The sequence below is a fragment of the Saimiri boliviensis genome, chromosome 14 (genome assembly GCF_048565385.1).
Source record: "Saimiri boliviensis isolate mSaiBol1 chromosome 14, mSaiBol1.pri, whole genome shotgun sequence".
In the NCBI taxonomy this organism is placed as follows: domain Eukaryota; kingdom Metazoa; phylum Chordata; class Mammalia; order Primates; family Cebidae; genus Saimiri; species Saimiri boliviensis.
Window position 1 is genome coordinate 40,302,354 of NC_133462.1, and position 12,905 is coordinate 40,315,258.

General features: G+C 46.8%; 1 protein-coding gene and 1 long non-coding RNA gene across 3 annotated transcripts in view; one reads left to right on the plus strand and one right to left on the minus strand.

The window, feature by feature from the left end:
• Window positions 1–3,456: 3,456 nt before the first annotated feature.
• Window positions 3,457–9,766, plus strand: LOC141581042 (uncharacterized). The gene is made up of 3 exons (XR_012513483.1): window positions 3,457–3,565; window positions 8,673–8,866; window positions 9,026–9,766. It is a non-coding gene; the product is annotated as an uncharacterized LOC141581042 (long non-coding RNA).
• Window positions 9,767–10,029: 263 nt separating this feature from the next.
• Window positions 10,030–12,905, minus strand: part of ACSBG2 (acyl-CoA synthetase bubblegum family member 2) — a 37,907-nt gene continuing 35,031 nt past the window's right edge. The window contains exons 11-12 of one of the 2 annotated variants that reach the window (XM_039466011.2): window positions 12,558–12,721; window positions 10,030–10,103 (exon numbers count right to left, since the gene is read on the minus strand). In XM_039466011.2, coding sequence (XP_039321945.2) covers window positions 10,030–10,103; window positions 12,558–12,721 — 238 coding nt within the window. Of the gene's footprint in view, window positions 10,104–12,557; window positions 12,805–12,905 lie in introns of both variants that reach the window. The other variant, XM_003938851.4, reaches the window with a different exon arrangement.

Genomic DNA, 12,905 nt, shown 5'->3' on the forward strand with positions numbered 1-12,905 from the left:
TTCTTCTTTATTCTTTTTCTTTTCCGTTTCCTTTTTTTTTTTTTTTTTTTTCCCGAAACAAGGTCTTGCTCTGTTGCCCAGGCTGGAATGCATTGGTGCCATCATGGCTCACTGCAGCCTTGACCTCCCCAGCCCCAGCGATCTTCCCACTTCAGTCCCCCAGGTAGCCAAGGCTACAGGTGTGCACCACCACACCTGGCTAATTTTTTAATTTTTTGTAGAGACGGGATCTCACTGTGTCGCCCAGGCTGGTCTTGTACTCCTGGGTTCAGGCGACCCACTTGCCTCGGCCTTTCAAAGTGCTGGGATTACAACCACCTCGCCCGTCCTGTTTCTTCTGTTGGTCTGTTTTTTTTCTCTGATAAAATAACTCATCCTCCTCATGACACACAACCACATATTCATCTGGAACTGAGGCTCTCAGCCAGGGGGTGATTCTGTTCCTCAGGGGACATTTGGCAATACTTGGAAACATTTGGAGTTGTCATATCTCAGGGAATGAAATGCCACTGGCATTGAGTAAATGGAGATTAGATACAGGACATTCCCCACCACAAAGAATGATTCGGCCCCTAAGGACAACAGCCCTGAGATTGAGAAATTCCAGGAAAAAACTACAAACAAAATACCTTCCTGACATTTTTTAAGCATGCATACTTCTCGGAGTTGGTGTGTTATCACGCCCCGCCTTTGTTCACAAAACCATTCATCTTGACTGTTTCCCCCAGTCTTTAAATATTTCCCTGCAATATCAAATCTAACACTTCTACAATATTATGTAGTATACAGATGTCAGGATTTAATAATCCCCCTTATTGGTTGATACTTACGATATGCTCTGGCTGCTGGGTTTTTTTGTTGGTTTCACTTTTTTTTTTTTTTTAATGAGACAGGGTCTTACTCTGTCACCCAGGGCTGGAGTGCAGTGGTGCATTCATGGCTCACGGCAGCCTTGATCTCCTTGGCTCAAGCGATCCTCCCACCTCAGCCTTCTGAGTACGAATGCATCATCACACCTGGCTACTTTTCATATTTTTTAGAGATGGGGGTCTCACTATGTTGTCCAGGCTAGTATGAGCCACTATGCCTAGCCTGGTTTCACTTTCATTGGATAAAATGTTGGGGTGAGCACCCTGGTACCTCAAGCTCTGCCTATGCACTGATTATCTGTGCTGACATCTAGTTTGACTTGGCAGTTTAAGATGGCGTAACTCTCTTGGTTCCATTCACTCAGGTGAGTCTGTCGATCGGATCCAGGTGGGGCCCCCTCCCTGACACTCCAGACTCTTGGATACAACTGCCTACCCCTCCTTTCCTCTTCTAACATGCACCTCAAGCCCAAACAGCCCAGCTAGGGGAGGGATGTTACCCACAACCCTTATCCCTACACCTCCTCCCTCTACTCAACCTTCCATGATATCAGACAACAGCAGCTTCATCCTTCAAGTGACACCAACCACAATCTTTGGTTATTCTCAGTGGCTTTTTCTGAGACACCTAAGAAATTCTGTGGGCTCTGCTTTCAGAATCTGAACACTTCTCACCCTCTCCCCTGCTACATGTTGGTCCAAACTATCTTCATCTCAATCTCAGCTGGTCTCTTTCCACTCAGCCTGTCCTCCCCACAGCCACCAGAGGGCGCCTGTGAGCACCTGAGTCAGGGCACGTCTCGCCCTTGCCTCCACGGCTCCCACTCCTGGTGGTGGGAAAGCCAAGGCCTCCCCAAAGCCCACCAGGCACTGCACGACCTTCCCCATCTTCTCCCTCCCTCACTCTGATCCAGCCACACAGGCCTCCTTGCTGTTTCTTCAACACAGCAGGCGCTGCTCTGCCTCAGGGCCTTTGCACAAACTGTACCCTTGACCTGGAACACCATCCCCTAGTTCTTTCCTCTTCATGGAAGTCTTTGTCGAAATAGTGCCCTCTCTCAGGCTCTCCTTAGCCACTTTTTTATTTTTTTATTTTTTTATTTTTTAGATAGAGTCTCACTCTGTTTCCCAGGCTGGAGTGCAGTGGCTCGATCTCAGCTCACTGCAACCTCTGCCTCCCGGGTTCAAGTGATTCATTCTCTTGCCTCAGCCTCACGAGTAGCTGGGATTACAGGTGGGCACGACCACACCCAGCTAATTTTTGTATTTTTAGTAGAAACGGAGTTTCACCGTATTTGCCAGGCTGGTCTCAAACTCCTGACCTCAAGTGATCCACCCTCCTCCGTCTCCTGAAGTGCTGGGATTACAGGTGTGAGACACTATGCCCGATCAGCCACCATATTTTTAAATTCTGCCCCCACACAACAGGTTACTCTTTTACCTGCTTGGATTCCTCTGAATTACTGACCACTGTCTACCTATTGCATCATTTACTTGTTTATTACATTGAGGAAGTCACAGGAGGTCTCTTATCCCCTTTCCCAATCTGAAAAATGAGCACTCATTCATTCAACAAACACCAGAGGGCTGCCGCTGGTACAGCAACAAGGCAATCTGTCCTCTCGCCCTCAGGGAATTGACCAAGTAAACAACTAAATGACCATGGTAATGGGTCATTTATGATGATGAAAACTGGGCAGAATTTTTTTTGTTTTTGAGACAGAGTCTTGCTTTGTTGCCCAGGCTGGAGTGCAGTGGCCTGATCTCCACTCACTGCAACCTCCACCTCCCGAGTAGCTGGGATTACAGGTGTGCCACCATACCTGGCTAAGTTTTGTATTTATTTTATTTTATTTATTTAATAATTTTTTTTTGAGGCGGAGTTTCGCTCTTGTTACCCAGGCTGGAGTGCAATGGCGCGATCTCGGCTCACCCCAACCTCCGCCTCCTGGGTTCAGGCAGTTCTCCTGCCTCAGCCTCCTGAGTAGCTGGGATTACAGACACGTGCCACCGTGCCCAGCTAATTTTTTGTATTTTTAGTAGAGACAGGGTTTCACCACGTTGGCCAGGCTGGTCTCGAACTCCTGGCATCAAGTGATCCGCCCACCTCGGCCTCCCAAAGTGCTGGGATTACAGGCTTGAGCCACCGCGACCAGCCTCTTTATGTAGGAAGACAGAGACACAAAGAGACAAAGTATGTCTTGCAAGAAAACATGGCTGATGGCTGCGCTGGGATTCGAACAAGGCTCCCTAAGGTTGCAGCTTTTGATCTATGGCTCTCAGGCAGCCTCAGGGAATCCATTCAAACAAACAGGCGGGTCAGACAGTGGTAGTGAACGACAGAGTAACACTACGCAGGCGCGTGTGGTCGGGAGGCAGAGTGGCGCGCAGGCGCAAGAGGCGAGGCGAGGGTGGGGGGGAGGCCCTGGAACGGGGCGCAGGCGCAGAAGCGGGTGGGCCGTAGCCGAGGGCAGAAAAGGCGCACAGGCGCAGGAGGTGATGGGGAAAACAAGGCCCTGGAGCTATGCGCTGGCGCGGGCGGCGAAATAAGTGACGCGCAAGCGCAGGAGGGCGGGTGCAGAGGAGGCGCGCAGGCGCAGTAGGAGCGGGAGAGGCGCGCAGGCGCGGGCCTTCTGGCGGCACTTTCGAGGAAAGCTTCGGCGGCGCCCGGATACTCCTTGCAGTACTCGATGCAGGTGAGCAGGCGGCAACTGTCTCTGTAGTTGGAGCCGGGCGCGATGTATTTGGCGTACGTAATGGCTGTGTTCGTGAGACCGTGTCGTGCACGGCGAGGGGGTGTCTCGTTGCTGTTAGTCCTTGCTGAGCCGCAGTCGCGCCTCCCCGTCGCGCTCCGTGGTCCAAGTAGCTCCGCCCGCAGACAGGCGGGTCAGCGGCGGCCGAGACCCCCAGGTGGACCCAGAGAGAAGCGGGCAGGTGGAGTGTCAGCGGCAAAACCAGGGAGAGATGGGGGCACAGGCAGGGGCGTGGCACTGAGAGATGGCAGACATAGGAGGCGTGAGGTATGAAGTGGATTGCCAAAGGAGAAAGAGATGACCAGCGAGGCACAGAAGGGGATGCGGGGACAGGTGGACAGTCAGACGCGCTGACCCAGAGAGAGGAGTTCAGCAGTACGCGCACCAGCAAGCAGGCAGGTCAGCTGCAGGCCCACCGTCCTTGCCGGGCGCCTTCTTCTCCCCAGCGACCAGACACTTCTGACAACTGCTGACCACCTGCACCCCCTCCACCGCCCTCTCTACACCCAGCCGGGCACCTTATGACGGTGACCTCCATGCTCCCATCCCATCAAGGCCACCTCTGAAGGGACAGATCGAACCCTAAAGGTCCCAACACTGGCTGAGCTGCCCTCGGCGAGCCCTGAATCGCTAGCTCCCCCACTCTCAAAACTGGCTTCTCTGGGAACCCCACTAAGCTCACCCAGGAGCCAAGGAGTCCCAACCTCTGGTTTTCTTTTCTGGATGTTGAGTGCCTTTCTGCCATGGACTCTGAACCATGTCCTGGGCCCGTATACACAGCAATATGATAATAGCCAGAAGGTGGTAGCAACCCAAGTGTCTACTGATGGATAAGCGGATAAATTTATCCACATACATATGTGTATACACACACATGTGTACATACATCATGAAATATTACTCAGCCTGAAAAAAGAAATGCTAATACATGCTAAACATGGATGAGGCCAGGCGTGGCGGCTCACACCTGTAATCCCAACACTTTAAGGGGCTGAGATGAGAGGATCTGTTGAGGCCAGGAGTTCAAGGCCAGCCTGGGCAACATGGGGGAGACCCTATCTCTATTAAAAAAAAAAATTATTAAAAACCTGAAAACATTTTTAAAGAGGATGAACCATGAAGACATTATCCTCAGTTAAATAAGCCACTAAATGACAAATATTCTTACAATTCCACTTTTTTTTTTTTTTTTTTTTTTTTGAGACGGAGTTTCGCTCTTGTTACCCAGGCTGGAGTGCAATGGCGCGATCTCGGCTCACCGCAACCTCCGCCTCCTGGGTTCAGGCAATTCTCCTGCCTCAGCCTCCTGAGTAGCTGGGATTACAGGCACGTGCCACCATGCCCAGCTAATTTTTTGTATTTTTTTTAGTAGAGACGGGGTTTCACCATGTTGACCAGGTTGGTCTCGATCTCTCGACCTCGTGATCCACCCGCCTCGGCCTCCCAAAGTGCTGGGATTACAGGCTTGAGCCACCGCGCCCGGCCACAATTCCACTTTTAAGGTACTTAAAGTAGTAAAATTCAAGAGACAGAAAGTAGAATGATAGCTTTCAGGGAAAGGGGGAATAGGGAATTGTTTGATAGATGGAAAGTTTCAGTTTGAAAAGATGAAACTTCTAGAGATACATGGTGTTTATGATTGTACTATATTGTGAATGTGTTTAATGCCACTGAACTGTGTACTTAAAAAGGGTTAAAATGACACATTTTATGTTATGTATATTTTACCACAGTTAAATTTTAAAATCCTTCCTGACATCAGTAGATTCTTAGCATTTCTCAAAGAACATTGAGAGAACTTTAAGAGAACAGTGAGACCAAGGTGAGAATCACTGTAGAAAATACATACATTCCTCTCCTGTATTTGAGAATCCCCCACTTGACAATATGATCAACCACTTGTATTTCCTTGATGAGGAATCAATATTGAAAAGGAAGTGAAAAAATACTTGCAAAATATATGTGCATCTCTGTAAAAAGGTTACACATTTTGAGAACTAGGTTAGCAGTGAGGTGTCTAGATAGACTATTAACATACAAAAATCAACAGCATTTCCATATACCAACATTAACTACCTAGAAAACCTAAAAGTGGGGAGATAACATGGACAGCAGAAACAAACTATAAAATAGAATTATGTTGACCAAAAATTTTACAGTATAGTTATGGATAAAACTATAAAGGTTTGGCTAAATTCAGTGGCTCATACCTGTAACTTCAGTGCTTTGGGAGGGCAAGACAGGAAGATCCCTTGAGCCCAGAAATTTGAAGTTACAGTGAACTGGGATCACATCAGTGTACTCCAGCCTGGGTGACAGAGTGAGGCCCTGTATTTATTTTTTAAAAAATCAAAAAGGGGCCGGGCATGGTGGCTCACACCTATAATCCCAGCATTTTGAGAGGTTGAGCTGGGTGGGCACGAGGTCAAGAGATCAAGACCATCCTGGCTAACATGGTAAAACCCCGTCTCTGCAAAAAGTACAAAAATTAGCTGGTGCGTACCTGTAGTTCCGGCTACTCAGGATACTGAGGTAGGAAAATCGCTTGAACCTGGGAGGCGGAGCTTGCACCACTGAAGTCCAGAGTGAGAGTCCATCTTAAAAAAAAAAGTCAAAAAGGCTTACTAACAGAAACACAAACATGCAGAAAAAGTGGCATGAGATATACCTCAGAAAGGTTACTGTTGACGCTGTGAGAGCTGAAACAAGAAGCCAGAGCATTGCCTTGTTCAGCCTCAGCTGGAAAGGTACAGTGGGCCTTTCAAATTTTTCACTCCTCTGTGTATGTCCTGGACTGACCTCTAAAGTGCCATATATATTGATTTGGGGGTTACCAGTAAATTTTAGTGAGGAGCCAGATTTGTAAATACGGAATTGGCAAATAATGAGGACCAACTGTACTAACTTGTTAAAAAGTAGAAGCCCACCAAATAGTTGAGGAGGGCCATTGATGTGGTTTGCATATTTGCCCCTGCCCAAATCTCATGATGTATTGTAATCCCCAGTGCTGGAGGTGGGGGCCTGGTGGAGGTGTTTGGGTCATGGCGTGGCTTGGTGCTGTCTCCCTCGTGGCTTGGTATTTGCTGTCTTCACGATGTTGAGTTCTCGAAAGGTCTGGTCATTTAGGAATGAGCGGCACTCTCTGGGTTGCTCTGGCTTTCGCCATGTGATGTGCCTGCTCCTGTTTTGCCTTCTGCTGTGATTGTGAGCTCCCTGAAGCTTCACCAGAAGCTGAACAGGCCCCAGCACCATGCTTTCTGTAAAGCCTGTAGAACCATGAGCTAATTAAACCTCTTTTCTGTATATATGGTCCCATCTCAGATATTCCTTTATAGCAATGCAAGAATGGCCTAATACAGCAATCAAATATGACATTAGCCTTACGCACTGCATTAATTTTTTTTCGCAAGGAGAATGCCATTTTAAATTTCTGGTATATTAAGGAAAATGAAACTCAAAATGGGCTCTGGCCTGCCTCTGAGTATCTAGAACCTTAAGGAACACTGAGAGTTTTGTTGCTCCTGATATGCTATTTCTCTCCAGGCTGGGAGATGTTCCCTCTCCCAGTCTGCCTACTAATATTTCAGGGACATACTATGAATATGCCATATCAGCTCTGGTCTGCTTATAATGGACTGTTGGATGGGAGAGGAATAAACTATCTTCTTTAAGGTGTTACTGAATTTTACTGTAACAGCAAAACTCATCCCTAATGATGGAATTAGTCAAGAGTCATACCTTGACTCTTTAGTTAACCAAGACTGACTGTATTGACGATAACCATTAGCTCATACTGAGGACATTCTAGAGTCAGACACTGCATTCCTTGTACCTCATCTCCATGTCCTTTCATGGTCACCCTCTGAGATGGGGATCTGCTTTCCAGATTTAAAATCTTTGAGCCTCTGACAATGGAAATCACAGCTGCTTAGAATTTGAACCCAGAACTGATTTCAGAGTCCAGGCCCCTCCCCATCACACTAAACAAAGGACAAAAGTGTTTTTGTGTCACATCAAAAATCAAGACATGGGACCCTGAAGTACTTTTTTTTATCAGGACTTATTGGAAAAGTTTCCCAGTTGTTTCCAGGCAGGTGAGTTGATTTTGGGGCCCAGTTCTTAAAATTTGTGAAGGCTTTTTCTTTCTAACGTCTCGTCAAGTCCCCTTAGGAGAAAAAAATCAAATGGGAGCCTGCAGTTCAGATTTTTCTTCCAAAACAGGCAGTTTTTTGTAGACTTCCCAACAGGCTTCCCTGGGATCATGACTTGAAAGTTCATAGAAAGATCAGCAATGATTTTATTGCTTTGAAAGGTATGGCAGGTTCTTCTAGGGAGCACCTCTTCAACAGATGAACGATCAAGAAACTGACCAATAAGGAATGTGGCTTCTTAAATACAAGAGGGAGAGCTTCTATCCAGAGTAGCACTTCACTTATTGCAACGAGGTCTTCCTGCCAAAGGCTGCAAGAGGAGAAACACAAGTTATCACGTGGGGATTCTTGTACTATGTCTCAGTCTCCAAGATCCCACAGTTACCATATGATGAAAATATTCCAGAGTGAATTGATCCATTTATAAATTGGCCCTCACCCAAAATCTCTCCACAATGAACTTTTTAGAGTGGCACTATCCAAAAGAAGTATTACCAGAGCTACCTACGCAATTTAACAGTTTATAGCAGCCACATTTGAAAAAAGGAACTTGGGCAGGCACAGTGGCTCACACCTGTAATCATAGCACTTTGTGAAGCTGAAGCAGGAGGATTGCTTGAGGCTAGGAGTTTGAGACCAACCTGGGCAACACAGAAAGACCTCATTCTACAAAAATATTTAAAACGTTATGTATGAATGTACCACTGCACTCCAGCCTGAGCAACAGAGCAAGACTCTATCTCTAAAAAGTAAATAAAAAATTAAAACTGGTAAAATCACTTTGAATAATATATTTTCTATAACCCAATATTCCAAAATATCATCTCAACATGTAATCAAGATTTTAAAATACTGATGAGATATTTTACATTCTATTTTTGTGTGTGTGTGTGTAAAAGGGTCTATCTCTCACCCCCACATCAATGTCCAGTAGTTTTTCATTCAACTGTAAAGTGAAATTGGAAATCTTTGTAGAAGACAAGGAATTATGAATGTGGTACGTTGAACTGCTGGGTCCACCCACAAGACATCAACAGATGAAGGTGTGGAAGGGTTTAAACCAGTCAACAGTAAACAAAGGACAATGGAGATGGTGAGTTACAGGCTGAGTTGTATCCCTCCACATTTCGTATGTTGAAGTCTTACCCTTTAGTACCTCTGGATGTAACTTATTTGGAAACAGGATCATTATAGAAGTTAACATGAGGCCATTAGGTGGGCCCTAATCTTACTAATCTGTCCTCATCAAAAGGGGAAATTTGAACACAGAGACACCCAGAGGGAAGATGGTGTGAAGACACAGAGAGAAGACAGCCATCAGCAAGCCAAGGAGCGGTGTCTGGAATGGATCCTCCCCTCACAGCGCTTAGAGGGAACTAAGCCAGCCAGCCTCTTGATCTCACACTTTTCACCTCCAGATCTGTGAGACAAGAAATTTATGTTGTTTAAACATAAATTTAAACAACATAAAACCACAACCCTCCAGTCTGTGGTACTTCGTTATGTAGCCCCTGCAAACTAAGACGTGGGTTGGCTTGTGGCATTAAAACACTTTGCCCATGTAAAGGTTACAGGCAGTCTGTAAGGACAATTGAAGTTGCATTCTACTTTCTGTCTGCACTGTGCATCTAGCTATATTAAAGAGAAAAACAACAACTCAATAAGTGATTCGTGTTGTCGTGGAGGCTCCCTCTGTACATGTCTTGGGGAAAGGAGAGGAGAAATGGTGGGTAGTGGAAGTTCGAGTCTCCATCCCTTATTATCTGTGTAATGGGCCAGCACGCCTCATTCCCTGGATTCCTGGCAAGTAGAACTTTTTCCACTAAAGTTTCTGACAAAAGGCTTTCTCCAAATAAGACCTAATGAGACATTTGTGATTTATTGCCCCCTACTTTCTAGAAAAGGCAGGAAGCACAGCTGACAACATTGGTGGCCAACTGAAGGAGTTTACGTATCCTGCCATGACCCTGGTAGAGTAGAGACAGCATGAGTTGAACCCTGCTACTCAGAACCCACTGCAACTCGTGTGTGTGTATGAGAGTGTGTGTGTGTGTGTGTGTGTGTGTGTGTATGTTGTGTGTGTCTTGCAATTCCAATCACAGATCTGCCCTCTCTTGGACTCAGAGGGCTCAGAGGAGCCTACCCTCTCTTGGGGTCTGAATGCACCGCCCAGCAAAGCTTAAAATGCATTGCCCAACAAAGCCAAGCAACTGAATCTCACCATCAGGACAGCTGAGAGCAGCTCTGTCAAAGCAGTCAGTAGTACATTCCATCAATTTGTTTTTTGTATTTCTGGGCTATAAAATGTCTCTTAAGTTTCATCGTTGGACCTATTGAGAAAGGAGAAATCAATGGAGTTGTGGAAATAAAAGAAAATTCCACATACCCATGCATGACCAGGCAACAGGGTTCCATGCTTGGGGCTGGGCTGGGTGGCTGCTGTGCCATTGACTTTCAGGGTGTGTCACTTTTGCTGTCTGTATGGGGATGATGAAACTTTCATGTGGCCCTTCAGCTGTAGTGAGGATTCTGTGAGCTGGAAGGTGGAGAGCATGCTGCACTCTGTGCCTGATGTGGACTGTGCACCCAATGGAGGAGGGATATCGTCATCTTAAACCAGGCCCGTATCCCCATTTTACAGGTGAGGAAACGGGATTAGAGAGGACCAGTTCCTATGAGGTCAGCCAGCAAGTGCATGGCAGAATCAAGACTCAAACTGGGAGTTGTCTGCTCCCATAGCCCAGGACATTCATTGAAAGCCTCTGAGTCACCAGGGACTCTGGGTGTCTCAAGCAACCCCAGAAGGACTCTGTTTTCAACTGATAGATGAAAAGACCACCAGCCTGGACAACATGGCAAAACATCTCCACAAAGCAAAATGAAAAATTAGCCACGCATGGTGGCGCACACTTGTCCCAGCCACTCAGGAGGCTGAGGTAGGAGGATCACTTGAGCCTGGTAGTTCAAGGCTGCAGCAGCCAGCCGTGATCCTGACGTCATACTCCAACCTGGGTGACAGCGAGACCCTGTCTCAAAACGAACAACAACAAAACACACAAGACTCAGTGGGACAAATCCCTTCCCTGTGTAGAGGGAACAGGATTTGAACCCAGGTTGTTCAATGCCACTTGCTTACTCTGACTCTTCCATCCACACCATCAAATTATAGCCGAGTGCTGGTAGAATCCAATCCCCACTCAAGTGAGCCGTACCCTCATGGGGGAAGAGAGGCAAAAATACAACTCATACAGAGAATAATGTCATGTTCTGATGCTTCATGGAGGCAAGAAGACAGGGTGGTATAATGGAAGTGATGGCAAGCTACAGGGTGAATTGTTAAGGACAATGGCAAGCTACTTTAGCCATCATGGTCAGGGAAGGCAGAAACCATGCCTATAAACTTTATAAAATTAATCAGAGAAGAAGGGACGGGGAGAAACTAAAGTCAGCCACACTTACAGCACACTCAGCATTCATCGTTAGGTCAGTTTACTCTCTGATCCCTTCCTCATAGCTAGCTGTTTGCCTGTTGCTCCAGAATCACAAAAAACCCAGTTGCAAGATACAGTTCCCCTTAACTGCTCTACAGATAACATATTAAGCATTGTGAAAGGTTAAGTTTTCCTTTTTTTTTAAATCTGCCTTGGAAAGTTTTCCTTACTTAACCATTGTGAAAAGATATCCTTGAGATATCCTTTCAAGTCCTGCATACCAGTGAAACTACTGATGCCCACTGATCTGAAGGACTCCACAGGAGCTGACTTACCAAAGACTGTAGCTTCCACATCCTGATGATTTCATCCCTCTTACCCCAACCAATCAATGACTCTAATTTTCCAGCCCTTTGCCCCCAAAGATCCCCTTAAAAACCCAGCCGAGAATTCCTCAAAGAGAGATTTGGGGGTTCCTTCCATCTTGGTTGGCTTCCCTGCAAGGGAATTTAATTTCTTTTTGTTTGTTTGTTTTTTGTTTTTGCAGGTTTGTTTTTTATTTTTGAGACAGAGCTCACTCCATTTCCCAGGTTGGAGTGCAGTGGCATGATGATGGCTCACTGCAGCTTTGACTTCCCCTAGCTCAACCAATCCTCCCACCTTAGTCTCTCGAGAAACTGGGCATGTGCCACCATACTCAGGTAATTTTTGTATTTTTTGTAGAGATGGAATTTCACCATGTTGCCCAGGTTGGTCTCAAAGTCCTGGGCTCAAGCAATCTGCCCACCTCAGCCTCCCAAAAGTGTTGGGATTACAGGCATGAGACACTGTGCCTGGCCATAATTAAGACACTGTGCCTGTCTTTGCTGCAACCCCTGTTGTTTCAGTATATTGGTATATTACTGTGCAGTGGGCATACAGACCTAGTGGTCCTGTACAAGGCTGCTCTGAGGAGTAAACGGCCTGTAGGGTGAGACCTGGACAATGAGAAGGAGCTATTCTTGCAAGGAATTGGGAAAGGGCACTCCCAGGAAGGCAGACTGGCAGATGCAAAGGCCCTATAGTTGGACAAAGCCCAGAGAGATGCAGGAACATCAAGAAAGCCCATGGATTTGGAGCAGTTAGTGAAAGGTCAGAAAGAGAGAGATTGTATAGCTCTATAATAAGGAGTTTGGATTTTATTTCCAGGATGGGGAGCTGGGGACCAGTTAGCTAGAGGTGGCAGCATCCCTCTCCTGGTTCCTGGCTGATCTCATAGACCCTCTGACCTTCAGGAAAGGACCTATCTCTTCAGAGCCCACACAGTCCCAGGTGCTAACAAGGGACCAGCCTCAAAATGTCATGGCCCCTCACCTAGCTCTCCACCATAGATGGAAAAGTCCTTCTCCAAGATGACCCACTTTTGAATCTTCTGCGCATTGCTTGTGGCTTCCTGGTTCACATCATTGATGCCTTCCTGGATGGCCTTGTAGACCAGGGAGTCTTTCTGCTTCACAATGTCAGTCACGGTAGATGCCAAGCTACCCAGACCCCGGCAGAAGTCGATGGCCTCCAAGGTCAGCTTGTCCAGAGGTTCTCCGCTCATCTGATTGATCTCACACTGCCCCAGGACACCCCTGTCACCACATACTCTCCTTGGCCAGCACCCCTCCCCAGGCCCAAAGACCAAGAAGTGGGTCTTGAACCCACAGGTGTACCCTC